This window comes from Nannospalax galili, unplaced genomic scaffold (assembly GCF_000622305.1).
Source record: "Nannospalax galili isolate Female #2095 unplaced genomic scaffold, S.galili_v1.0 scaffold646, whole genome shotgun sequence".
Classification (NCBI taxonomy): Eukaryota; Metazoa; Chordata; class Mammalia; order Rodentia; family Spalacidae; genus Nannospalax; species Nannospalax galili.
This window is the reverse complement of record NW_008355279.1, coordinates 3111190-3136386: the sequence shown is the minus strand read 5'-3', so window position 1 is coordinate 3136386 and position 25197 is coordinate 3111190. Positions and strand designations below refer to the sequence as shown.

Genomic DNA, 25197 nt, shown 5'->3' with positions numbered 1-25197 from the left:
AGCATTCAGGAAGCCCTGGGTTTGATCCTCCAGCACCACATAAAAACTGAATATGGTGGCACCTGCCTATAAACCCAGCACTCAGAAGGTGGAGGCAGGAGCATTAGGGTTAAAGGTCATTCTCCACTCCATAACAAGTTTCTTTCCTACCCTTCTGTCCAAACTTATCTTTGTACGCTGTTTTTTTGTTTTGTTTTGTTTTGTTTTGTTTTTTGTCTTTTTGAGACAGGGTCTTCCTGTAGCCCCAGCTGTCCTGGAACTCACTATGTAGACCAGGCTGGCCTTGAACTCAGAGATCTGCCTGCCTTTGCCTCACAAGTGCTGGGATTAAAGGCGTGTGCCACTATGCTGGCGTGTACGCTACTTTTTATGAGACAGTTTTTCCAGAAGTCAATGCATGATTTCACAGGCTCCAAAATAACAAGGAATCCTTCCTGAGAAGCTGCAAAAAAGTAAAGCAAATAGGTCCATCCAGTATTTCCCATGTTTTCCTATGAGACTACTTTCATTCTTTGGACACAATGATTACAGGAGGTATTTTTCCAGAAGTCACTTAATCATAGTTATCTGAGGTAGTTTTTAAAATGTGGTTTTGCTTTTAACTCAAATTTAGCCCAAGGAAGCTTTAACTTTTCATTTAACAGGGATAAAATAATATGAACTTAACCAGGCATATAGTTGCACACTTATAATCCCAGAATGTGGGAGGAAGAGACAGGATAATCAAGAGATCAAGCTCAGCCTAGACTATAAGAGACCCCAACTCAACAAACAAGACAAAACAAACAAAACTAAAGCCAAGAGCCAAACTATTCTTTGGAAAATCATCTTCAAATTCTTAAAGTGATGTATTACAGTTTGCAAACTCAAACCAGACAGAAAAACCAGCATAGAAACCGGGGAAATGGGCAAGAAGCCCCAACCTTAGCTAAGGAACTATTGGCAGCTGATCACTGCTGGGTGAGGGAGAGCTGATCTTTAAAGGAGTGATGCTAGACAGACTGAACAGGTTCCAGTGGATGGTCTCACTCCGAGGGACAACTGGGGACACAAACTTGACTTGATAGGCCTTAACACATATGACAGAATGCATGAACTCCAGTGGGGGTACTACAGGGGAGTATAGATAAAGGAGCCTAAATAGGATTAAAATGTATTGTATGAAATACACAAACATTCAATTAAAAATATATCAAAAACAGTAAGTCCATGCTCTGGGACTATTTTCCATTCCCAGCTGTGCTTGTTTTCTCCTTCTTCCCACACTTCACTTTGAATGTAGTTGTCACTTTTCAAACTCATAAAAAAAGCCAAGGGGGGCGGGGCTGGGGAGCTGGCTCGGTGGTTAAGAGCACTTGTTGCTTTTTCAGAGGACTTGAGTTTCGTTCCAAGTACTCACATGGTAGCTCACAACTATTTGTAACTGCAGTTCCAGGGGATCTGTTGCCCTCTTTTGGCCTCCTTGGGCAACAGGCATGCAGGTGGTACACACACATACATGTAGGCAGACACTCAAATACCTTGCTGATGTCACCTAAATATGGTCAGTTTCCTGCATTTTATTAAAAATATGGTTGAATGAACTTTAAAAATTTGTCTAATGTGCGGGCATTTCAAGTGAGAATAACAGGTAGCAATGTTAACTAAAGTTCTTGTTTAATAATGACTTTGAAAGCAAGTTCAGTTATCACAATGACATCCCAGTGCCCTTTAGAGGCCACTCCTTCCTACATAAAGAGCTGGCAAGGGAGAGGGTTTTTGGGGGGAAGAGGGAGGTAATTCCTATTTACAAAAGCCAAGACCAAGGGTTGCTTGTCTTTGAATTTATAAGGATGTAGGCTGAAATTTGGAAACTAAAGATCAAAAACTTAAACTCATAATACTTATCAAACAAATCTGTCTTAAAATATCATTAGTAAAAGGTTGAAAAGAAAGGCTTACTTACAGAGAGGTTAATGTTAGACATAGCCAAAGTATTTCACCTTCAAAGCAACTTTCTACTTGGTAAATTTGTATTAATAGCAGCAAAATACTAGTATTATTGAAATGGCAGTTAATCCATTTCTGTAGGAGAGACTCTGACTTTGACTTTATTGTAAAAAGCTTGTGTGATAACCTTTTAGACATCCCTCACTTTTAGTTTCAATTGTGAAAGCAGTATAATGGGATCAAGCCAGGCTTGTGCCCTAGTTCTGCCTCTGCCACTTTATGACCTTGGATAATGTATCATCTCTTTGGGCCTTACTGTTCTCATCTGTAAAATGGGCATAATAATACTTACCTCATAGGAATGTCATGAAAATTAAGCAAGACTCACTTCAAATAGGTTTCAGGTGTGTCCCAGTTCATGGCACCCCTCCACACTTCAGATATCCATTAAAGACTGAACTATGCTCCTTTGCCCCCCAAATTTACATTGAAACCCTAACCTTACTGCCTCAAAATAGGGCTGCACTTGGAAAGAGGGCCTTTCAAGAATGAATGAAGTTATAAATTAAGTTACTAGTATGGGCTCATGCAGTGTGCCTAGTGTCCATATGATAGGAGGCAGTTTGGACAAAGGAAAGAGCATGTGAAGACATAGGGAGAAGGCGACCAGGAAGCCAAGGAGCAATGCCTCAGAAGAGACCTCTCCGCCAACTTGATCTCACATTTCTAACCTCCAGAACCCTAAGGAAATAAATTTCTACTGTTAAAGCACCAGGTCTGTGTAGTTGTTATGGCAGTCCTAGAAAACTAATACATGTCATGGCTAGATGGGACTTGGAGTCCTTATGAATCCTGGTTTCTTGTTTTTGAGACAGGACCTTATATAGCCCAGGCTGGCCTCAAACTCACTATGTAGCTAAGGCTGAGATTGAATTCCTGATTCCTCCTGCCTCTACCTCCCAAGTGCTATGATTACAGGTCTGCCCCACCAAGCTGGCTTGTAAATTCCATTGCTGTGTGCCACTCCATGGGAAAAGATTGAGAATCACTAAGATAGGAGAAAGGCCCAAGATACTCGGGTTCCCCCTGGCCTTCAGCAGACTCCCTGTGTGGCAGATAAGACCCCAATTTCTGGAAAGCTGAGTATAAGCACCTATAATGAGAACTTAGCTTTATTTAAGTGTAGCTCACAGCACCTACAAAACAAGTCCCAAATGTAGAAAACAAAAAGCAGAGGCTGAAAATTTCAAGAAACACTGGGTAAGGACATGAATATTTTCTTTTTAAAAAAATAATTTATTGAGAATTTCATATATGCATATAAGGTGTTTTGATCAAATCCATGCCCGCTCCCTCCCCTCTAACTCCTCCCATATCTCCCCTTCATTTTTTCTGATAACTTCATGAACCCTTTTTTTTTTAAATCAAGCTTTTTGCTACTCTAACATTCCCCCCTCTGAAGAGGTAACCCCAAAACCTTTTAAGGATAAGAGCTTCCAAATACTTTCAACATTTTTGGCCTTTAGAACAGAGTAATGTTGCTAAGAGGCCCAAGGAACTGGGCCAAGAAACTGGCTACTTTTCTTTGTAGTCTTTTTACCCTAACTGCCTAGCTAATTCCTACCTCCTATTCTTATCACACCATCCTCTGAAGGGGTTACCAAACTTGCAGATAGGGAATTGGGATGTAGACCACTTTGGCTTCTTCCAGGCAATTGAGGTCCCCCTTCCGTGGGTCCATCTAAAAGACTCCCAAATTGCATAACTCTTATCTGTAAGGGGAAAAGAAAGTCCTTGACTGGTGAATAGGAGATTTGAAGGAAAAGTAAAGACAAGAGTAGCATTACAAGTCCTAGGCAGGGAACTAGAAAAAAGTCAGAACAGGGCAAATTTCAAATGTTCATATGAGAGTCCATTGGGATTTCTTCAAGAGCTTCCAAAAGCATCCCTCTATTGGGTTCCTCCTCATTTTTATTTTGTCTGCCAAGGCTGGACTCAAGAGTGATGGGTTCAGGATTTGCTTTCAGGCACTTTGATAACTGTTAGTGTGGTTAGAATCAGTGTCAGTTCCCTCTCAAAGACTTAGATAGGGAGGGAAAACAAATTTAGCAACTGTTTTAGAACAATAGTGGGTTGTCTCCCTTAGCTACAAGTGGGCACTACAATATTGCAGACCAAGATTTGACATCTTACATCTGAGCAGCACTTTCTGATTAGGAAGGACATGAATATTTTCATGTTAAGTGCGTGAACCTTCCCAAGGCCAATGCTCTAAGATCACTAAAGATACTTTCCAAGCAAGGTTGGTTTCAGGACCCCCAAAGCATAATATCCTATTTCCTAATAAAGGCACTTTGTATTTTTGTGTCAGGCATGGTAACATACACCTTTAATCCCAGGACTTGGGAGGCAGAAGCTAGCCTGGTCTACATAGTGACTTCTAGGCTAGCTGGGGCTATAGGAAGACCCTATCTCAAAAAAGTTTTTAAAACCGCACACATTGTGAAGTGTTCCACTGGTCCTGTCACTTTTCAAGGACTCAAGAGGAGCACTGTGTCTATTTTATTTGGGTGTAGAAATGTTAAAAAGGGTTTCATTCCAAGGACAGAATATGTATTTGGACACAAAGAGTTCTAGGGCAACAAAACCATCACCTGTTCATTCTCCTTTGACAGTTGGTCAGATAATTTAGTCAAGGCTGGGACTGGATCCCAGGCTAGAAGCAGGGAAAGTGCTTGTGATGTAGCCTGTGCAACTGAGGAACTAGACTTTTAAAAGAAAGCTAAAAATAGGTTTATTTCAGTTATTGAAAAGCTGGCTGACTACTTGATATCTAGGTTTTTAACCTATAAGCTGTATGAAATCTAATCTATAGACCAGGTACCACCCAGTGACCACGGCCATCTAAACTGAGATATGAAGCATGAAACACACAACCCAGTGGAGGATTTAGTATCAGAGGGAGGATGTAAAATGTATCACTAACACATTTTAGTATCAATCACATGTTGAAATATTTGGCAAAAGACATTCTGGTTCCATGCTGTTGCTGTGCCAAATACCATGACCAAAGTAACTTAGGGGAAGAAAGGATTTATTTGGCTTACACTTTAAGTCACAACTCATTAATGACAGAAGTCAGAGCAGGAACTCAAGGCAGGAACCTTGGAGGATGTGGCTTTCTGGTTTGCTTTCTGGCTTATGCTTAGCTAGCTTCTTTTTTATACTTGTATAAAAGCCCAGGACCACCTGCCCAAGGAAGGGTGTCACCTACAGTGGATTGGGCCCTCCTACCTCAATTTATGATCAAGACAGTTCTCCACTGGCGTGCCTACAGACCAACCTGATCTAGGACATTCCTCAGTTGAGGTTTCTCCTCCCAGATGACTCTGGATTGTCAAGTTGACAATTACAGCTGAACAGACTAATTTGGTTAAAATTAACTTTATATATTGCCTATTTTTACATTTTTTCTTTTTGAGATAGGGTCTCCCTACTACTCCCTGTAGTCCCTGTTGGCCTGGAACTCACTATGTAGACCAGACTGGCCTTAATCTCAGAGATTTGCCTGTCTCTGCCTCTCAAGTTTTGGGTTTACAAGGCAAGTACCACCATGCCCAGCTTATTTTTACATTAAAATTTTTTATTTACATTTATTATTTTCATTTTATGTGAGTGTATTGCCTGTACGTATGTGAGTGCACCTGTGTCATGCACTGCCGCGGAGGTCAGAAGGTGTTGGATTCCCCTGGAACTGGAGTTAAGGATGGTTCATAGCTGCCATGTGGGTGCCGGGAATAGAACCCGGGTCCTCTGTAAGTGCAGTCAGTGCTCTTAACCGCTGAGCCATCTCTCCAGCCCCTAGTTTTACATTTTTAAATATGGCTTTTAGGACATTTTATATTACTTATGTGCCTCATACCCTTTAAAAAACAAACAAACAAGAAAAACAGTGCTGGAGATGAGTCCACGGCCCTGTGTGTGCTAGCAACAACACTACCTTTGAGCTATGTCACCAGCCCTTATTTTTAAATAAGTTCTAAGTACCTGCTCAGGCTAGTCGCAAGCTCATGGTCTGTCTGCCTCTGTCTCCTGGGATTACAGGCCTGTACCACCAGGCCTGGATCATGTTATATTTCTTTTAATACAGAGATAGACTGTTATAAAACAAGTTAAAATTTGACTTGTAATCAGACATGTAGCCCTAGCATTGTGGTGTACATCTGCAGTCACTTGAGACCAGAAGATCAAAACCAGCCTGGGTATCATAGTGAGATACTGTTACATATATGTATATGTGTGTGTGTAATTACACGCACATATAAATGAAAAGTAAATAAAATCTTGGACCGAGGATGGAACTCAGTAGTGGCGCTCACACTTAACATGCACAAGCATCAAAAATATAAATGAACAGCCATATAACCATGTTTCTGAATAATTACCTAGCTATCTATGGTGATTAAAAATCCATTTACTTTAATACTACATAGAGTTCCTTGAAAAAATGAGTATCAGCAGGATTTTAAAAGCTGGCAAAAAATCTGTTTTTAGTAATAAAATAGGGGCCTGGAGAGATGGCTCAGTGGGTAAGAGTGCTTGCTGTACAAGTGTGAGGGCCTGAGTTCAGATCCTGGCACTCAAGTAAAAATCCAGGAGATGGCCATGTGTGCTTGTAGCTCCAGTGCTGTGGAGGGTGGAGACAGGAGGACTGCTGGGGTCTGCTGGTCACCAGCCTCCAGGTTCAGTGACAGATCCAGTCTCAAGGGAAAAAGGTGAAGAATGACAAAGTGGGGTACCCAGTGTCCTCCTGTGGTCTCCATAAACAAACACTGTGCACAACACACACACACACACACACACACATACACACACACAGTTTAAATGACTAAATGAAGAACCCCAAATAATAAAGTATACAAGTATTTGTAAAAAATTATCCCTCTGTTCTACTCAGGCCCAAATTAATATTACTTTGGTTGATGCACATTAAGATATATATCATTTTGGAAAATTTGTGAATTATGTTTAATAAAATACAACTTGATAAATATGGATCAAAAATACTTTCATCCTCTCCCTAACCTGAAGAATTACCTATTTCTTTAACTTTCAAAGAGCATACTGGATTTGGGTGGAAATAAAAGCCATCTAAAATTAAAAAAAACTGTTATAAAGATATTAATTTTAAACCTACTTTCTACCCCCATTATTTTATCTTAAGATATACTAATGCCCCATCTCTATTATCAAATGTCCCTGCCAGCTTCCAGGAAAATTAGTCAAAAATTTTGATTAAATACAGTGAGCTTGAAAACACAATCTAAACATAATCTTTTGACGACCATTTACAAGTTACACAATTTAGACACAGGCTACTTACTTGGTCTCTGAGGTTCAAAATTAAGTGATAAGTTGTGGGATTTAACCTTGACTATAATAAAAATAGGTTTTTATATTTCTACTTCTAGAAAGTTCTAAGAACACATAAATCAATATTTTTCAGAGATCAAATAGAATCCAGTAGAGCATATTGAAGACTTACATTGAATAAACTTTTATGTTCCAGAGTAGTTAAGAAACCTTTAACTTCATCATGAAAATAAAGTATCATTATCTAACAAAATTCAGTTTATTTGGAGTTGAATGTTTTAATCCAGTTTCATACTTGATAATTAAAGATTTAACAGCTTGCTTCTTTATATGTGTGTATGTATATTTTTCAGAAAAGTTGAACTCAAAATTTTAAACAGTACACTTTTGGCTTTCCTATAATATGAATTTTAAGTTATGAATACAGTTTATGAGTTTGAATCTATCTTCAGCACGACAAGATTAGCCCATTGTACCACACAAATGTTACATGTTAAGAGGTACTCTCTTAGGGGAGTGAAAGCTATTAGAGGACAAATCTCCTGATTGTTGTGACCAGTCACAGTCAGCCCTGACTTGTTTTGGACTAGCAGTAATACTGCCTAAGAGAAATAAAGAAATGGAACCAGCCACCAAACCTGATTCAACTTACACACAACTTCTTTTGTTTAAAATATGAAGAATAACCTGGAAGGCCAACAAAACAATATGCTAAGGCTGGGAACATTTAATACAGAAATCTACATCAATGTCCGCAAAGAAAAGTGACCCCAGTCTTTAAGGGACATAGTAGATGAAGAACCAAATCAATAATGAAATGATAAATCTGAAGCAGAACTATAGACAGGACATGTGCACACTTACAAACATACACACAGACTGCCTCGAGGGAGCACATTGTAAGTATCTGCCAGCTATCACATCTTTAAGGATCTGTAAGATGGTAGCTTGACGTGGCCTGGCTTCAAGTATTTACCATCCTATTACAGCTGGCCCAGGAAAACAGCCAGATATGTTCTTAGGTCAGCTCTGTTCCTGGCCAAGTGGGGAAGGTGGTGGTGGATCAGGCTCCTGTGTCAGCTGCAGGTGCTGAGCTGGATCCGAAGCACTTGCTGCTAAACGGAGCTCCTCTGTTTGCTCTTGGTGGGCATGGAGATGTTCCAGGGTTTCCTTCGACAGTGTGATTACATGCACAGGCTCTGCCTGTACAGATTCCATCTGACTTTCAATCATATTGAGGCTTTGAATGTGCTCTGTTTGCTCCTGTTGAGCTGACAGAATCAAGTTCTGCAGTTGCTCCGGCTGCTGCGTGAGCAGGGTGAGGTTTGCAGCTGGGTCTGTGGCCATGTTGTGGGCACTCTCAGCAGCTACAATGCTGATTCCCTGGGTGGGACCTGGCATGAAGTTGATGTTATGCACAGAATCTGCCACGAGAAGCTGAATCTCCTGCTCTCCAGAGGTAGAAAGCTGGTATGGTTGTATCTGAAGAATGTTCCTGACTTCATCAGCGTTGCTACCAGAAACACTGCTAGCATCTGATGTGTGTTTCTCTTTGCTATGGATTTTCAAGTGAGCCTTCAAATTGTCTAAGCGAGAAAACTGTAAGCTGCACTCAGAGCAGGAGAAAGGTTTTTTGCCTGTGTGTAGGATGCAGTGTCTCCTCTTGGCACTGGAGTCAGAGAAGGATTTGCCACAGATGCTGCAAGAGTATGGCTTTTCTCCACTACAAGAAAACACACCTTTTATTTTAGAAACAAGAGTTTTTCACTTCCTGGTTATTTAGGGAGAAGCAATTAAGAATAAAGGAATGCTGAAGCCTGAACCCATGTCTTGATTGCTTACTGTCCTCTTCCCAAGCACCTCTCTCTCTTTTCCTGCCCTTGTACCTATGTTAAAACCTTAAAACGCAGGCACGCAGGCACGCAAGCACGCACACACACACACACACACACACACACACACACACACACAGACAGACACACACACAATATCTCTAACTCTGCTTCAAACTGGGGGAAAAAAAATAAAAGAAAAAAGATACAGGAACACTGACTAGGCTGATTCACAAGACATGGGTTCTCCAACCAACTTAAGAACTTGGAACAGGTCACTGTTCGTGTTTCAGTTTCTAATCTCAAAAATTTTTAAAAAGGGTTAAAAATAAATAAAATAAAAAAGGGTGGGTACTGTGATTAAGGAAGGGTGGCAGATGGAACGGGGCTACATGTGATGAAATTTTATGATTCTGTAGTATGTATTTCAGATAAGAAAGTAAATACACTGTGTTTATATATTACACAAACAGATTTTTGTTTTTAGTTCTTATAAGCTAATTTTTAGACTCAAAAGGCCCAGTAAGTATATATTATGATTATTATTAATATGAAACATTTAGCAGGTCCTAATTATTTGTGAAGCTGTTAGAAATACACCTAAATCCAACCTGAGATTAATTTTTATGAACAAAACATTTGTTCAGAAAATACTCTTTGTGGGGGGGAAAACAAAATTTTCCATTGTACCCCAGTTTGTTCTCAAATTCTTGATCCTCCTGCCTCTGCCTACCAAGTGCTGGGCTTGTAGGCAAGGACCACCATGTTCAGCTCTAGAAAATACTAAGTTTTTCTTTCTTTTTCTGAGATAGAGTATCACTCTATTGCCTAGGTAAGCCTTGAACTTGTGGGTCATCCACCTGCTCTCACCTACTAAGTGCTAAGATCACATGTGTGAACCAACACAACTAATACTTAATTGAGTATGTGTGTATGCTCACCCATGTGTGTGTGCAGAGGCCAGAGGCTGACATTAAGTTTCTTCCTCTATTGTTTTCCACCTTATTTTTTGAGATAGACTCTATCATTGAACTTGGAACTTGCATTGTGACTAGACTGATGGGCCAGAAAGCCCCTGGGGTCCACTTGTCTCCACCTCCTCCCTCTGCCTGGATTATGGACATGCACCACCACGTCTGGCTGAAGATGTGAACAAGTTTACTTACTGAGTCACCTCCCCAAGTCTTAATGTTTATTTTTGATTGAAGATTTAAGCTTTGGATTAGATCCCCCCCTCCACCAAAAAAAATTATATAATGAAATCAACAATGTAAGGTTATGGCCAGAATCAAAGTTGCTAATTTTGCCTAAGTGAGAAATTTCATTACTGAAAAAATAAAATAATAAACTAAACAGAAAATTCTACCAGAGTGACAATTTGAGGGAAAGGATTATATGGGTAATATATATCACCCTACTGAACACCAGAGTTCAAGGAGGTCTCCAAATGTGAAAAATAACTATAGAGTTTTATCAAAGAAGCCAGGTGAGGTGGCACGCATCTATAATCCCAGTACTCAAGAGGAAGAAAAAAGAAGAGCCCACATTTGAGGCCAGCATGGGCTAGATAGCTATTTCCTGTCTCAAAACAATAACAAAAACCAAACCCAACCAAAACAAGCTTACCGATGAATTCTGATGTGGGTCTGAAGAGAACTCTTTGCTGTGAAAGATTTCCCACAGATTTCACAAGTAAATGGCTTTTCACCTAAAAAGAAGCAAGCATTTATTGATGCAAATCTGACATTAAAAAAGAATAACCAAAAGAACCCAAATCACTTTAGTTTCACATTATGAAAGAACAACAGGAAGTCCTATGGTAGGACTCCCGAGAACAAACAAAAAGAAACGCAGCATGGTCTGTGCCTGAGGCACATACATGGTTCTGCCTGTCATGACCTTGTACAGAGTACCTGGTCAAGGTGTATCCATTGCCATATATGGGGACAAACTGAACTCTAAAGGGAAACTAACATAGGCTGGGTCTTTCCTTGTTCTGCATTTGAGTACTATTTCAGAGTCAGGAGTTAGTGTGAATAAACTGCTTCCTAGAAAAGAAAGAAAATGCACTTGGAACACTCCTTCAGTGTGAGTGAATTAAATTCAAACAAGCAGTGCCTCTTGGTGTGCAGAAAGGATGCAGAGAAGGAGGGATGTGCTTTGTCTTGAAAGCTGAACCTAGACTGTATGTAAGTAACAAAGGAACTCACGTTTACTCCTGAATTTCCATCCTTGGGTCTAATACTGATTGTTGCATGCCTGCCAAATTTCTGAGTTAGGTGGCCCACTGGACCGTCAAAAGGACTCCTGTGTACTACAATGATTTGGTTACTCTTCACATTTACATTCCAAAATACCCATAATCTGACTACTTATTTCTCTTCCTCTTGGATCACAGCAGCAGCCTCCAAAGGGTCTCTTGCTTCCCGGCCATCCGCTGTCAACTGGGCCTATTCTAAACATCCTGACAGAACATTTCGCTCTGTGGGGGCGAATGCTCTGGTGTTCTACATCCAAAGCCCTTATATATAACAATTATAGATCCACCCCCAACCCCACATCCCTCTGCTATACCAAAAATCCCAGCTAAATGAATTAATTTTTGAGGGGTGATCTAAGGCTCAAACAATGTGTGACTGCTCAGCTTCTTTAATATCAAATGTTTATTCAGTGTCAGTCTGCACAGTGCACATACAATGACATCTGAGTTTGGCCCTGGGTCCCTTTCTTCACTGCCAATCTAATAGTCAAAAAAAACAAAAACAAAACAACAACAACAAAAAAAAAAACAAACTCATAGGGCTGGAGAGATGGGCTAGCAGTTAAGAGCACTGGCTGTTCTTGCTGAAGACCTGGGTTCAAATCCCAGCACCCACATGATGACAGTTAACAATCGTCTGTAACTCCAGTTTCAGGGGATGCAACGCCTCCTCTGTGGGTCTTGCACAACACAGGTGCACTTACATATATGCAGGTAATACACACATACACATAAAATAAAAATAAAATAATAAAATATTTTGAAAAATATTCATATTTCTGACTGGTGAGATGGCTCAAGTGGGTAAAGGCACATGCCACAATGATTGTTCACCTGAGTTTGATCTCCAGGACCAGCATGATTGAAGGAAAGAACTAACTCTCTGTCTTTTGATCCCCACACATATGCCATGGCAAATGCACCCCCTCGATAAAAAAATAAATGTACCAGAAAATGCACATTTCCATTTTCTTTGATCACAGCTGCCTACTTGCCCTATGTTGCCTTTGTGAAGTGCCTCTCACAATTCCTGCCCAGTTTTCTACTAGTCTACTCACTTTCAAAAATTTGGAATAAGGAGCTGGAGAGAAGGCTCAGCAGTTAAGAGCACTGGCTGCTCTTGCAGAGGACCTGGGTTCGATTCCCAACACCCACATGGTGGCTAACAACCTTCCCTAACTCCATTTCCAGGGGGAATACAACATCTTCTGACTTCCACAGGCATTGCTTGACACAGGTGCACTTACACACATGCAGGCAGTACTCATACACATAAAACAAATTTTAAAAAATATGGAATAAATATGAATACTTTGTCATGTATGCAATGACTTTTTGCCAGACCAATGAGCTCTTAAACACATTTCTTCACTCTGTTCTCTTGACCTGAAGGCCTTCCTCTCTCTTGCCTAAAGGGCCTACTAACCAGCTCATCCTCAGGTCCTTCCTTCTCTGCCTATCCTACTTCTTAGGCTTCCAAGTCCTTTTCAAAGACACAAATCAAAATATTCCCTCTACCTGCTTAGGCCCCTGCCTATTTTCACAGTGGTCTTACCTACTGTTTGGTGGTCCCCTCCCACCTGGTCACTGCAGAACAACTCAGTGTACCCTTTGAACTCCCGCCCCCCCCATGCTACTTTTGTAACCCAGCACTTGCTCTGCCTTCCTGATCCAGGTCCCCATTCTGGAGAACATGGCACATCCTTTCTGTGGCTCCATCACATTGTGCTGAGATTCTTCATGGATGCATACAGACTCTGCAAGGACATGCTGTGCTGAGGAGCCTCAGACTCAGAAATAGAGGAACAAGGAGGATGGGATCAGCTCAACAAATAGGTGTGGAAACTTCCAGAAATTTCGAATCCATTCCATGGAAATTAGATTTTAAATAAAACTATGACTCCATGAACTTTATCATGTGACTAGGTAGACCATCCACATGCAAGTGGATGCTCAGAGGTAGAATCTGTGTTTATCTAACTCCATCTAAGGTGCAGGGATGCTGGGGGGATGGGAATGTACTGTAGGTCAGAGGTGACTGTTTCATGGTAGGGCATGACTAATTCCCTTGACTTACTCTTAGCACACTAAGCAATGTTCTGATTCTTAATTTGTTTTCTGGGAACAGTGGTGTCAAGAAAGACATACTAAGGGAAACAGAAAAATGGAGTCCTAGGCAGTGATGTATACCTATAATGTCAGAACTCAGGAGGCTGAGACAGGAGGATTATGAGTTCGTAAGTCAGGTTACATAGCATGACTCTGTTTCAAAAGAACAAAAACCAGGGACTACAGAGATGACTCAGCAATTAAGAGCACTGGCAGCTCTTGCAGAGGACCTGTGTTCAATTCCCAGCACTGACATGGTGGCTAACAATCATCCTTAACTCCAGTTTCAAGTAAATTGGATGCCCCTTTGACCTCTGTGGTCATTGCACGACACAGGTGCATTTATATACATGCCGGCAACACACACACACACACACACACACACACACAATAAATATATTTTTTAAACTTTTTATTGATTTTATATGTATGAATGTTATGTCTGCATGTGAGTTTGACTCTATCCCCATGAGCCCAACTTCCTCCAGGTACAGGGAAAAGATCTGAGCAGGCTTCCTTTTCTCAGCCTGACCATGGCGGCACTGCCTGTCCACTAGACATGCTCCCTCCACTTCCTGCTCTTAGGGTACTCTCTTCAGGAACAGTATCTGATTTGCCTTTGGTCTTTGTGGTACTTGGTTTGTGGCCTCTCACCCACAGAATCTGCCTCTGAAGATCTAGGAGATAAACAGTGTCAGCTGTTGGCCAACGCCATGCTTCACATCCTGGTTCAGGGTAGGGAATGGGTTGCCAAGGCCTTTCAACATTATTAAATAACTTCTCTTTGCTAAGTGCTAAGAACAGATGGGTCATGCAAAGTTCCTGCTCTTGAAGAACCTCAATGTTTTGAGGGGTTTTGGTATCTTTAAAAAACATTTTAAGTCATATGACCACTTACAGAGCTCAATGTCTGCTTTTTAATTTTTAAAAAAACCTACTACATATTCTGCACTTTTTGAGGCCTATGTTATAATAAGACAGAGACTGTCTCCTTTCTACTCATACTTCAAGGACTGTTTGTTCATAAAGACCAGAAAGTCTGCCAGGTGCAGTGGCTCACATATATAATCTCAACACGCAGGAGACTGAGGCAAGAGAACTGTTGTTTTTAAAAAATTTTATTTATTATTATTTTTATTTTTTGGTCTTTTGAGACAGGGTCTCTTTGTAGCCCCAGTTGGCCTGAACTCAGTACGTAGACCAGGCTGGCTTCGAGGTCACAGAGATCCACCTGCCTCTGCCTCCCAAGTGCTGGGATTACAGGCGTGAGCTGCCATGCTTGGCTTATTATTTTTACGTGTATGAGTATACTGCCTGCATATAAGTGCACCGGTGTTGCACAATGCCAGAGAAGATCAGAAGAGGGCATGGATCCCCTGGAACTGGAGTTAAGGAAGGTTGTTAGCCACCATATGGGTGCTGGGAACCAAACCTGGGTCCTCTGCAAGAACAGCCAATGCTGTTAACCGCTGAGCATCTCCCCAGCTCCGAGAACTGCTGCTGAGTTTGAGGCCAGCCTAGGCTACAAAAGAAGGTGATGTGTCTCCCCTCTGGTGCTGCTCAACACACCTGCACATCTTAACCCTGTACCATCCATCCAGTCTCCCTGGGACTTAGGTCCACTGCAGTTCTATTCATTATTTAAAGGCATGTGTGAAGACATACATTCATAGCTGGGCCTGTATCTCTCCCTGATCTCCAGGCTCAGGTATCCGATTACCTACTCCATACCTGCATCAGGATGTCAAACTGACGTATCTCAGATCTGGCATGACCAAAGCTAACTCTTGGGTTTGCTCCTTCCAGCTGCTTTCCCTCCTTTTCTTCCTTTCATTCCCTACCCCACATCTAATTATCAGCAAGGTATGCTGACTCTTCCTCAGAATCTGTTCAAAATTAGCTCAGCTGCTGTGACTTCCACTGCCATGGTATTATACAAAGGCCTGGATCACTGCAACATCCTAACAGGTCTCTCTGCTTCCAACCTTGTTCTACCACCTTACCTTACATGGCGGCTGAAGAGTTGGCTCAGAGGTTAAGAACACTGGCTGCTCTTGCAGGGGACTTGGGTTTGAGTCCCAGAACCCACATGGTGGCTTACAATCCTCTGGAACTCCAGTTCCAGGGAATGCCCTCCTCTGACCTCCTTGGGCACTGCATGACATGGGTGCACTTACATACATGCAGGCAAGACACACACACACACACACACACACACATAAAATAATATAAACAACAAAAATTCAGACATATCATGTCACTCCTCTTGGCAAAGCCATTTAAAGTGGCCTCCAATTAAACCTGTGTGCTTGAAGGAATCAGAAAGAGAACTTCCTAAGCTCTGCCCCAGGACAACTAAGTCACAATCTCATGACTGAAAACAGGTTTTTTTTTTTCCTTTTTTAAAAGCTTCTTACATGTTTGAGATGTACAGCTGAACTGATAACTCCTGGCCTCCAGTCGTCCCCGACAGCCACCTCTACTGCTTCTTTGCTTCCTTCTTCTCCAATCCAACCCTCACACCCCCAGGCTCTGGGCACTTCTCTAGCATGTGAGAAGCTGTCTGAGGCGTTCTCCCTGCTGTCTCCATCTAGGCTATTCCCCCTGCATATCTTCAATGGCTGGTTCGCTCCCCACCATGTTCTGATCTCCACTCTGGAGGCCTTCATAGGACAATCCCTCATAGAGAGTAGTACCCCTTTCAGAACCTATTTTTCTACTCCACATTTTATTTCCTCTTGGCAGTTGTTCTGTGGAACATGTTACCTACTTGTTGCTTGCTGTCTCCCTGTCCAAGTACTGATGCCCCACCTGCTGGTGGGTCTTGTCCATCTCCTTCATTACCTGTCCTCCAGGCTTAAAATAGTATCTGGCACTCAGCAATGGCTCCATTACAATTCACAGACCCTACTAATGATAATGTCCATAGGACTGTAGAAGGGCCAACAAGATGGCTCAGCAGGTAAAGATGCCTATTGTCAAACTTGATGATATGACTGATTCCTACCCACATGATGAAAGAATAAAACTTACCCCAGAAGTTGTCCTTTAACCTCCACATGTATGTTGTGGAGTTTATTTATGTATATGGGTATTTTTCCTACATGTATGCAAATGCTCCCATGTCATGCAATGCCCATGGAGATCAGAAGAGGGCAGTGGATCCCCGGAGACTGGAGTAAGGGACAACTGTAAGCCACCATGTGGATGTTGGGAACCAAACCTGCCGCCTCTACAGGAGCAGCCGGCTCTTAACCACTGAGCCATCTCTCCAGCCCCTTAGGATCATTTTCTTAAAATTCATATCCTATAAGATAATTTCCTAATTTTAAGAAAAACTACTTGAGACCAGAAATATTACATGCTTTTTTTCATATTTTGGAATATTTGCATATATATGAGATATTTAGGGTATGGGATCAAGTCTACATACAGAATTAATTACATTTTGCATAAACCTCCAACACCTGGCCTGATGGTAATTTTATACAATATTTCTAGTGCACCTGCATTTCTGGACAGATAAGGCATTTTCTACTGTGGTGCCACACCAGCACTCAAAATGTTTGAGCTTTTAGAACATTTTGGATTCTGGCTACTTCTGGTCCCAAACACCAGGACTTAATGTATACCAATTTTCCTTAAAGTTAGGAAATGATCAACTTGCATTAAAAAAAAAAGTCTAAAGCACCCACTTTAATATTTTAGTAGACAACTTGACATAATCATTAAATAATCCCCCTCAATGGAAAGCTTTTCCTGGAAAAATCTAACAGGCTTATTTTTAATCAATGTCTCTTTCCAAAACGTGCAAGAGGGTCACAGTTTTACTTTTATGAACACACTATCTGTCCTGCTGCAATCAACATTGTCTCCTTTTCATTCCTGCCTCTCTGGGAGGTAGTGACACTGAGGGACATAAGTGTCGGTTCTAGGTGAGGAATTCTCCGTGTGTCTCTTTCATCTTGCTTCCTTTTCTTATAAATCACCTTCATCGTCTTAAATGCTAAAGAAAACTGAGAGTGAAACACAGAACCAGACTGAGACTGATACTGTTCTGTGGAATATGAATTGCCACGGCGTTCAATGAGTGGGTTCCATTTTGCTTAGCTACAGAGGGATGTGAGGCCCTCACAGAACACTGCTAACATTTTGCCTTGGGCTTTCAAACGATCTGCTTATGAAACATTCACCAAATTTGCAATCAACATTCCAAACACAGGCTGAGGACTCTCAACTTCACTCCTCACTGCTGAAAGCACCAAGTATAGCAGGGAGGAAGATGAGATGACGTGTTACCTGTGTGTGTTCGCAGATGTTTCTTTAGCTGAGACACATCCATGAATTTGCGATGACAATGGGTGCATTCCGGTAACGAGTGGCCTTGTCGCAACAATAAAAAAAGTGTCAGTGCATGTATGTTCTCCCTGCATTTCTTCAGTGATCTGTGTTAAAGCACTTCCCTGAAAAATAATCACTTTAAATATGGCACTTTAACAACAACAATAAACTTTATTACCCTGTGTACCTCAACTCAGTGGTTCTCTGAGAGCAGGGGCTTTCTTAATCCTCCTAAATGCCCTTCCCTCCACACACACGTATGACTGGCCAGCTGAGCTTGAATGCTGTCTCTCCCCAACCTCCTCCTTTCTTAGCAGGAAGGAGAACAGAGCATTTAGCAGAACAGGAGCCAGGAGTGATGATGCCTCTGTCTAGGCACTACTAATGGGCCAATCAACTGAAGACCTCTTTGGCCAAACAGCACTTTTGAATACACCAATTCTGTGGTGGTTCTATTTATGGTTCCAAACTTATGATGCAAAAATTAAACTGAAATCCTAAGGTAGTAGAGAATAACAACTGAGTTTTAATTTTTATTTTATGTTTTGAGATATAGTCTGAAGTATCTTAGGCTAGCCTTAAACTCACAATGTAGTTGAGGATGATTTTGAACTTTTGGTCCTCTTGTCTCCACCTCTCAAGTGCTGGGTTACAGGAGCATGCCACCGCATCAGGTTTTACATGGTGTTAGGGACTGAACCCAGGGCTTCATTGGTGCTAAGCAAACTCTCTACCAACTAAGCTGTATCCCTAATCCCATGTTTATTTTTACTTCTATTTACTATTTTTATGTGTTTGAGTTACTGCCTACATGTAGGTAGGTGCACCCATGTTGTGCAGTGCCCTCAGAGGACAGAGGAGGGTGTTAGATTACTTCCTGGAACTGGAGTTACGAACAGTTGTTAGCTGCCATGCGAATACTGGGAATAGAACCTGGGTCCTCTGCAAGAGCAGCCAGTGCTCTTAAACAGCTATCTCTCCATCCCTGACTCTTTTTTAAGACTCTTTTTTCTAAATACCCACTGGCAGGCTACAAAACGAACCTGTTTCAGAAACATTTTGTATTTGCATTTCTTCCTCAGCAATCCAAATTTTCTCCCACCTTATTGGTATCGTACCTGTATGGACTCGATAATGACTCTTCAGCTGTCTTTTCTGGCTGAAATATTTTCCACACTGATCACAGGTAAAAGATTTCTGCCCTGCCAAATAAAAAAAAAAAATAAAGCTTAAGCTATGCCAAAAACTGTAGAGCATTCGAAAGCTCACTTAAGTAACAGTGGCCCAGGTACCCGTTTTCTACAAGTGGTATGAGCAGCTTGTCTACACACCCAAAAGCCTTTAGAGTAAATATGTGAGGCAGTAGAGGGCAGGGGCGACTGGGGTGGAACTGGAGATTTCAGGTGCCCCCAAATGCATATAAAGAGAATTCTAAACCCTAGTGATTAAGCAAAATACGTTTGCACACTGCACTTAACAGTAGCCAGTTAATAAGCTCTAACCGAAGGCTTGTTACTGTGAAAACCTATGAATCATATGCTGACAGATGCCTCATCCAGTCTTTCAATGACACAGTGTGGGAAATGATACCAGACTGAGAAAACAGCATTTAAATCCTAGAAATGTCTACCCCAGGGAATGGGAGCCTAATGGCTGGGGACCCTCCGGTGCATGCCCCGGTACCTGAGTGTAGGCTCATGTGTTCCAGCAGTGAGTGCTTGGTGGTGAGAGCCTTGCTGCAGACCGTGCAGGTATACGGCCGCTCGCCTGTGTGCATCCTGGTGTGGACCTGCAAGGAGTGCTTCTGGGCAAAGCCTTTTCCACACTCACTACATTTGAAGGGTCGCTCCCCTGCAATCAGAGCCCGAGAGGCATGGTGTAAACAAGATCTGCATATTTTTCTGTTCCACCTAAATTAAAATATACAGTATTAAATCATTCGTAAATGTTAAATATTTAGGAATTTCTTCTAAAGGGCAAATATCAAAAGCTCAGTGAATAAGAGTGATATCAGCAATAAAAGTCTGAATACTAGAATAGAAATCAAAGCCAATAAGGAGGTGCAATGAGACACAACCTAATCTTTAAGATCTAGCCTCTGGAAGTTCAGGAACTGACAACACCCGGGATCTCTGAAAATAGGGATGAGAAAGGATAAAGGGCAACTTAAAAGGTAGGTAGATGTTTATATCCATTTTTTCATTCTACAAAACAAGAAGACAGACGCCCTCCACCTTCTGCCCCAACAGAAAATTTAGATGTTGTTCTCAGAAGGTGAAAGGATCTCTGGATTGGGGGCTGCCTGGCACCGCTGAGTGGGACCACCCCAGGAGGGAAAAGTTTCATTGGGGATGATGGGAAGCTATCTTTCTTGGCTATGGTAGTCAGGCCTAGTGCCTCCAAGCAGGAGAGTAGGAGCATATTTTCTGGAAGGTGACATGTAGGAGGTAAGACCCACAGATGCCAGAGCAGGTATCAATAAGGAGGAAGTGGGGTCCAGCCACACCCCTCCAGTGAGGCCACTGCTTTACAGGCTGTTCTCTGTACCCACAGACCAGCCAGTAATTTTAGTGTCCTAATTTTGCATATGATTAAATGTGTTAAAAAAAAAAAAAACCTCTAGTATTCAAGGAAAGCCTCTGATCATAAAGAGAGATATGACAGACAAGGAAAAATAAAGTGCTCAGGGTGGAAAAAAAGCATTAAAACACCTGGCATGGTGCTGTATGCCTGTAACTGGGAGGCTAAGACAGGAGGACCATGATTTCAGTGCAAGCCTGGGCTATAAAATGACATCCTGCTTCAAATAAAAAATAAGAAGGGCTGGGGATTTAGACCAGAGATAAAGCACTTGTCCAAGGAAGGACAATGTCCTAGGTTGGCTTCCTAGAACTCAAACAAAATTTTCAGAGAACAAAACAAGCTCCTAAAAATAAATAAAAGACAAGAGCAGAAATAGCAAACTTAAGGGCCGAAAGGAACAGTGGAAATCTCCCAGAAAGTGAGAGTAAACGATGGAAAACATGGGCGAGAAGATAAGTTAGAAACTGGCTCCACAAAGTTCACTATTCGACATCAGTTCAGTAAAGGAAGAAATCGGGAGAGGGGATCACGTATACAGTAATTCAAGTATGTTTTCTGGAGCTGAATGATGGTCTTCAGATCCACCTGGTGTATGCCAAATGAAAACAGACCCACACTAAAGTGACCGCAACATTTCAGACACCTGGGGATAAAGCTGTTTTTCCTTAAGTTTTACTCAATGACCTGATGCTCTAAATTATGCATGTAACTTTGATAAAAATAATGAAAACAGAATCTAGTATTAGATTCTATTAGTTACAGAATCCATCAGAAAGAAAATAGAACCTATCACAGTTCAACAAATTTTTCTCAAGAATCTTGTTTGGGGAGGCTGGAAAGACAGCTCAGTGGTTAGGAGCATTTGTTCCTCTTCCAGAGGACCTGAGTTCAATTTCCAGCAACCATTGTTGACTCAACAATGGCCTGTAACTCCAGCTCGTGAGCGATCTGACACCTCTGATCTCCACAGGCATCTGCACTCACATGCACAGAGACACACACTTATACACATAATTTTTGTTAAAAAAATGTTTTGTTCCAAGTACTATAATTCAGGTTTTCAACACATATCATCTCTGGGAAACTTCTTTTTTTTCCTGAGACAAAGTCTCATGTATCACAGGCTTGCCTGGCATCCAAGGATGACCTAGAACTTCTGACCCTCCTGCCTCTACTTGTGGAGTGCTACCTTGCCCAGTTTGAGGTGCTGGGTGGGGAGTGAAACCAAGGCTTTGTACATATTAGGCAAGCACTCTTATCAACTGACCTACACCTGTGAGAAACCAAACACGGATATTCCAGACAATTAAATGAAAAACCTGAAAACAGGACACAGGTAGTTTTAGAAGCTCTCCAGATGATTCTATTGCACAGGTTGAGAACTACAGCAGCCTATGCTGCTGGGCCACATGACAGCAAGAGGCTGGATGATGGAGAACTTCAACAACAGCCCCTATACTTAAGCTTACCAGTGGTGACTACAACCTAACCTGAAACAGGGTGAGTTAAACGGCCTGAGCGAGAACGCAAGGGATTTCTGGTAGTGGTGCATTGTCCAAAATGGCAGCCATCAGGCACATGTGGTTCTTCAAGCTTACATTCACTGAAATAAAATTAAAACTGTTTCAGTCTAGCTAGCTACAATTCAAGTGCCCAAAATTTCCATGTTAGGCTGGGACTACAGCTCATCGTAGAGTGCTTGGTTAGCATGCCCCAGCCACTGGGTTCCATCATCTGATCAGTGGCTACCATACTGGATGGAGACGACATAAGGTACTTCTCTCACAAAACATTTGCAAGATGGCTGAACTATACAACTGTCTACATAGAAGAGGAGACTGTTGTGCTAAGATGAGGAATGCTCACAAATCAAAGGACAGAATAAACTGGGTTGATGCTTTATTACTTGGTAAGATGAAAACCTCAGGCCAACAAGATAAAAAAAAAAAAGGGGGCTCCAGAATCAGGCCAGCTGAGCGCAGATCTCAGCTCTGTCATGAAATTGGTGAGCCTATGCAAGAACATCTCTTCATCTGATAACGGGGGTATTACCGGCTGTGGGATTACGCTGAGACCTGAATACAGTAACACATAAAAAGTCTTTATTATAATGCCTGGCATGTAGAAATTGCACAGTAAATAAATACTATCATTATCAATATTGCAAATTCCCAAATGCACTGAATGAAGTTTTGAAAGTGTAATTACCAGTGTGGCTCCTCTGGTGGATTGCTAAAAAGTGGTTATACTTAAAGACTTTGCCACAGTCTTTACACTGAGCCTCAGGACCACTGGGGCGCTTTCTCTTTCCACACATCCTCTTAGTTGAACCCTGGTCATCTTCATCTCCAACAAGTTTGTAATCCTGAAGTTTGACGGACCTCCGAATCCTGCGCTTACTGTATCTACTCTGGTTATCCTGTCCCTCTTGGGTCTTGGGGTCACAGTTTTCATCTTTCTCAGCCGGCATCCCCTCCACTCTTCCTGGCTCACAAACTGGCTCAGATTCCTTTTCTTTTGCTGACATCTGTTCATTCAATTCAACATCATCTCCTTTAACCACAAAGTTTTGTCTATTCTGAACTGAATTGTTCTCTCGTAGCTGTAATTCTTCTTCTACAGCCAGTTCTGACTTTCCCTCCTGCAAACTACTGGTTTTTCTTGGTCTTCCCCGTTTCCGTTTTAGAGGATCATTTTTCTTATTAGAAATAACCACCACTGGAGTGCCAGCACTGTTCAAAGTAGGTGGCTTTGGGGAGCTATGGTTATTCTGGAAGTCTGTGTACGCCTTCACAAGGTCATAGACTTTTAAGAACTGAGCAGTGGCCAAGATTTGTTCTTTAGTTTTCTCACTGGCATGCAGATAACCAGTATAAATAAATTCCAGCAGTATACCAAAGGTGTCTGCAACCATGCCTTCCAGCATATAAATGGATTGGCCAATCTCCCCCTCTTCTGCAAACATCATTGAGAAATATTCACTACTGGCAGCAAGTAAGGCTTTGTGGGCCCGGAAATGCACATTCTCCACGATTAAAGTAATGTCACAAAGAAAGCCTTTCTTCCTCTGATCCTCAAAACTGGCTAGGACAGTGTCACTGTGAGAGTCTGAGTGTATGATAAGCGTTCCAGAAGGCTCATGTGCTGTCTCTGCCATATTCTACAGAGGCCAAAGAGGCTTAAATCTGAAATAAGAAAACAATGTTTAATAAGGAGGACGTTTTGTTTAACAAGGTTAATCCCAGCCCAGGTGAATTTGTGATTCACTTCTTGGGAAACAAATTTCTCCCACGGCCACCTTTTAAAGTCTATTTAGAAACTTGGCCTTAGGTTCTCTTTCCTGTTGCATGCCCAGCTGGGTGAATGTCCCATAGCCATGTACCTTCTCACCATCTGTTTTCTCCTCCGGAAATCACGGAATGGGATCAAACACCTGTACAGCCCTCCCCTGTATTAACTTTTTTATTTCGAAAAATTATCATTTAAAAGCGTGGCCGCACACTGTCAGCGTTAGAACTGCACCACCTCCATCTGACACAGTATTAGCTACGTTGTCTGGGAACAGACATGAAAACGACGAAGAAAATATACACATGTTAAGGGGACCTGGGGCGACAGCAATGAAACAACCGAGGCGTCAGGAGGCCCGGCGTTGAGAGGGGCAGAGCCAAGAACCGTGAAGGTGTCGAGTGGTGGAGCCCCGAGCTCCGTCCCCGGGTCCAGAGCAGCCGAGCGCTCAGCAGCGCGCAGGAGCCTCCACGTCCGGGCCAGGGTCCCGCGGGCTGCCAGGGCACAAGGCCGCGGGTCCCAAGCTAACGAGCGGCGGACGCACGGAGGACCTACCTGTCAGGGGCGCCCGGCGGGTCAGGGTCGCGGCCAGTCCTACCCGGCTGCCTACACGGCGCCCGCTAGCGCGAAGGCTCGGCCTGCTGCAGCTCCACCTGACCACCGAGGCCCCTGCGCAGTGGTTTCTGGCTCGCCGCCGCAAACCCGGAAGCGCGCGCACCGAGCCGCCCGCACGGACGCCGGACCACGTGGCTCGTGTAGCCCCGCCCACTCGGGGCATGGGCGGTGCTAGGGGTGGGGCCGAGCAAGCGGCACCACCCCGAGAGCACAGGCGCCCACTGTCTTTACTGAGAAGTATGGGAAAGGAACACAGAGGTCGAGTTAAAACCTGTTGCCAGATTTGCTCAGTTTTTCTCGTATATCGTTAGCTCCTCACCGACACCTTAGTCACTTTTGTCTCAGATGCCAAATCTCGTGTCTTGAATGCGTGGTGGACGGATGAAATCACCTCTGCCTTGACCATCATCATCTAATGCTGATGCAATATTTACCTGCTAAATGTTCTTCACATCAGCTTTTCTCTCCTCACCAATTTCAATGCCTATTCCAAGGTTTCAAAGAGAGCGCTCCAATCCAGCGTGTTCTGAGAGAGCTGGGGCAAGTTACTTATCCTCGCAGCCTGTTTAATGGAGATGTTAACATTAGTGCCCACATGGTAGGGTTTGAGTGGGCTTAGTATAACTACCTGACATGACTACTGTGACTAAACGATCACTTTTTATTCAGACTTCCAGCATCTTTCTTCAAGAGACTGCTGAGAGTTTCAGTCTTAGCCGCAGTATTGCTCCATCCATGACCCAGGAGGAGTACGGAGAGCTCTCCAAATACAAATAACCTAAGGCAACTAGTCACTCTCCTGGTCAGAATCTGCTATGACTCTCACGTGCGCTCTGGATAAATTTTAACTCCTTAGTTTGGTCTCCA

At 42.4% G+C, this 25197-nt stretch overlaps 1 protein-coding gene across 3 annotated transcripts; it reads right to left on the bottom strand.

Moving 5' to 3' along the window:
* Nucleotides 1-5738: 5738 nt before the first annotated feature.
* Zbtb24 (zinc finger and BTB domain containing 24) lies at nucleotides 5739-24458 on the bottom strand. Of its 3 annotated transcripts, XM_008852424.3 has the most exons (7): nucleotides 24271-24458; nucleotides 22636-23612; nucleotides 19528-19695; nucleotides 18963-19046; nucleotides 17803-17886; nucleotides 10761-10842; nucleotides 5739-9025 (listed from the first exon to the last, which is right to left on the bottom strand). In XM_008852424.3, the coding sequence occupies exons 2-7, from the start codon at nucleotides 23582-23584 to the stop codon at nucleotides 8326-8328; spliced, it is 2067 nt and encodes a 688-aa protein (XP_008850646.1). In that variant the 5' UTR covers nucleotides 23585-23612; nucleotides 24271-24458; the 3' UTR covers nucleotides 5739-8325. The 3 variants fall into 3 exon arrangements, with proteins under 3 accessions (XP_008850646.1, XP_008850647.1, XP_029411603.1); XM_008852425.3 differs by lacking the exons at nucleotides 5739-9025; nucleotides 10761-10842 and having other exon boundaries at nucleotides 17843-17966; XM_029555743.1 differs by lacking the exons at nucleotides 5739-9025; nucleotides 10761-10842; nucleotides 17803-17886; nucleotides 18963-19046 and having other exon boundaries at nucleotides 19620-19754.
* Nucleotides 24459-25197: the final 739 nt, after the last annotated feature.

Bases quoted from the DNA above. Each gene is read 5' to 3' on its own strand.
- Zbtb24 (XM_008852424.3), bottom strand. From the start codon at position 23,584: ATGGCAGAGACAGCACATGAGCCTTCTGGAACGCTTATCATACACTCA. The intron at 17,887-18,962 runs GTACGATACCAA...TGTTGCGACAAG, and splicing joins TCATTATCGAGTCCATACAG to GCCACTCGTTACCGGAATGC. The intron at 10,843-17,802 runs GTAACACGTCAT...GCTTCTTTTTAG, and splicing joins ACATCTGCGAACACACACAG to GTGAAAAGCCATTTACTTGT.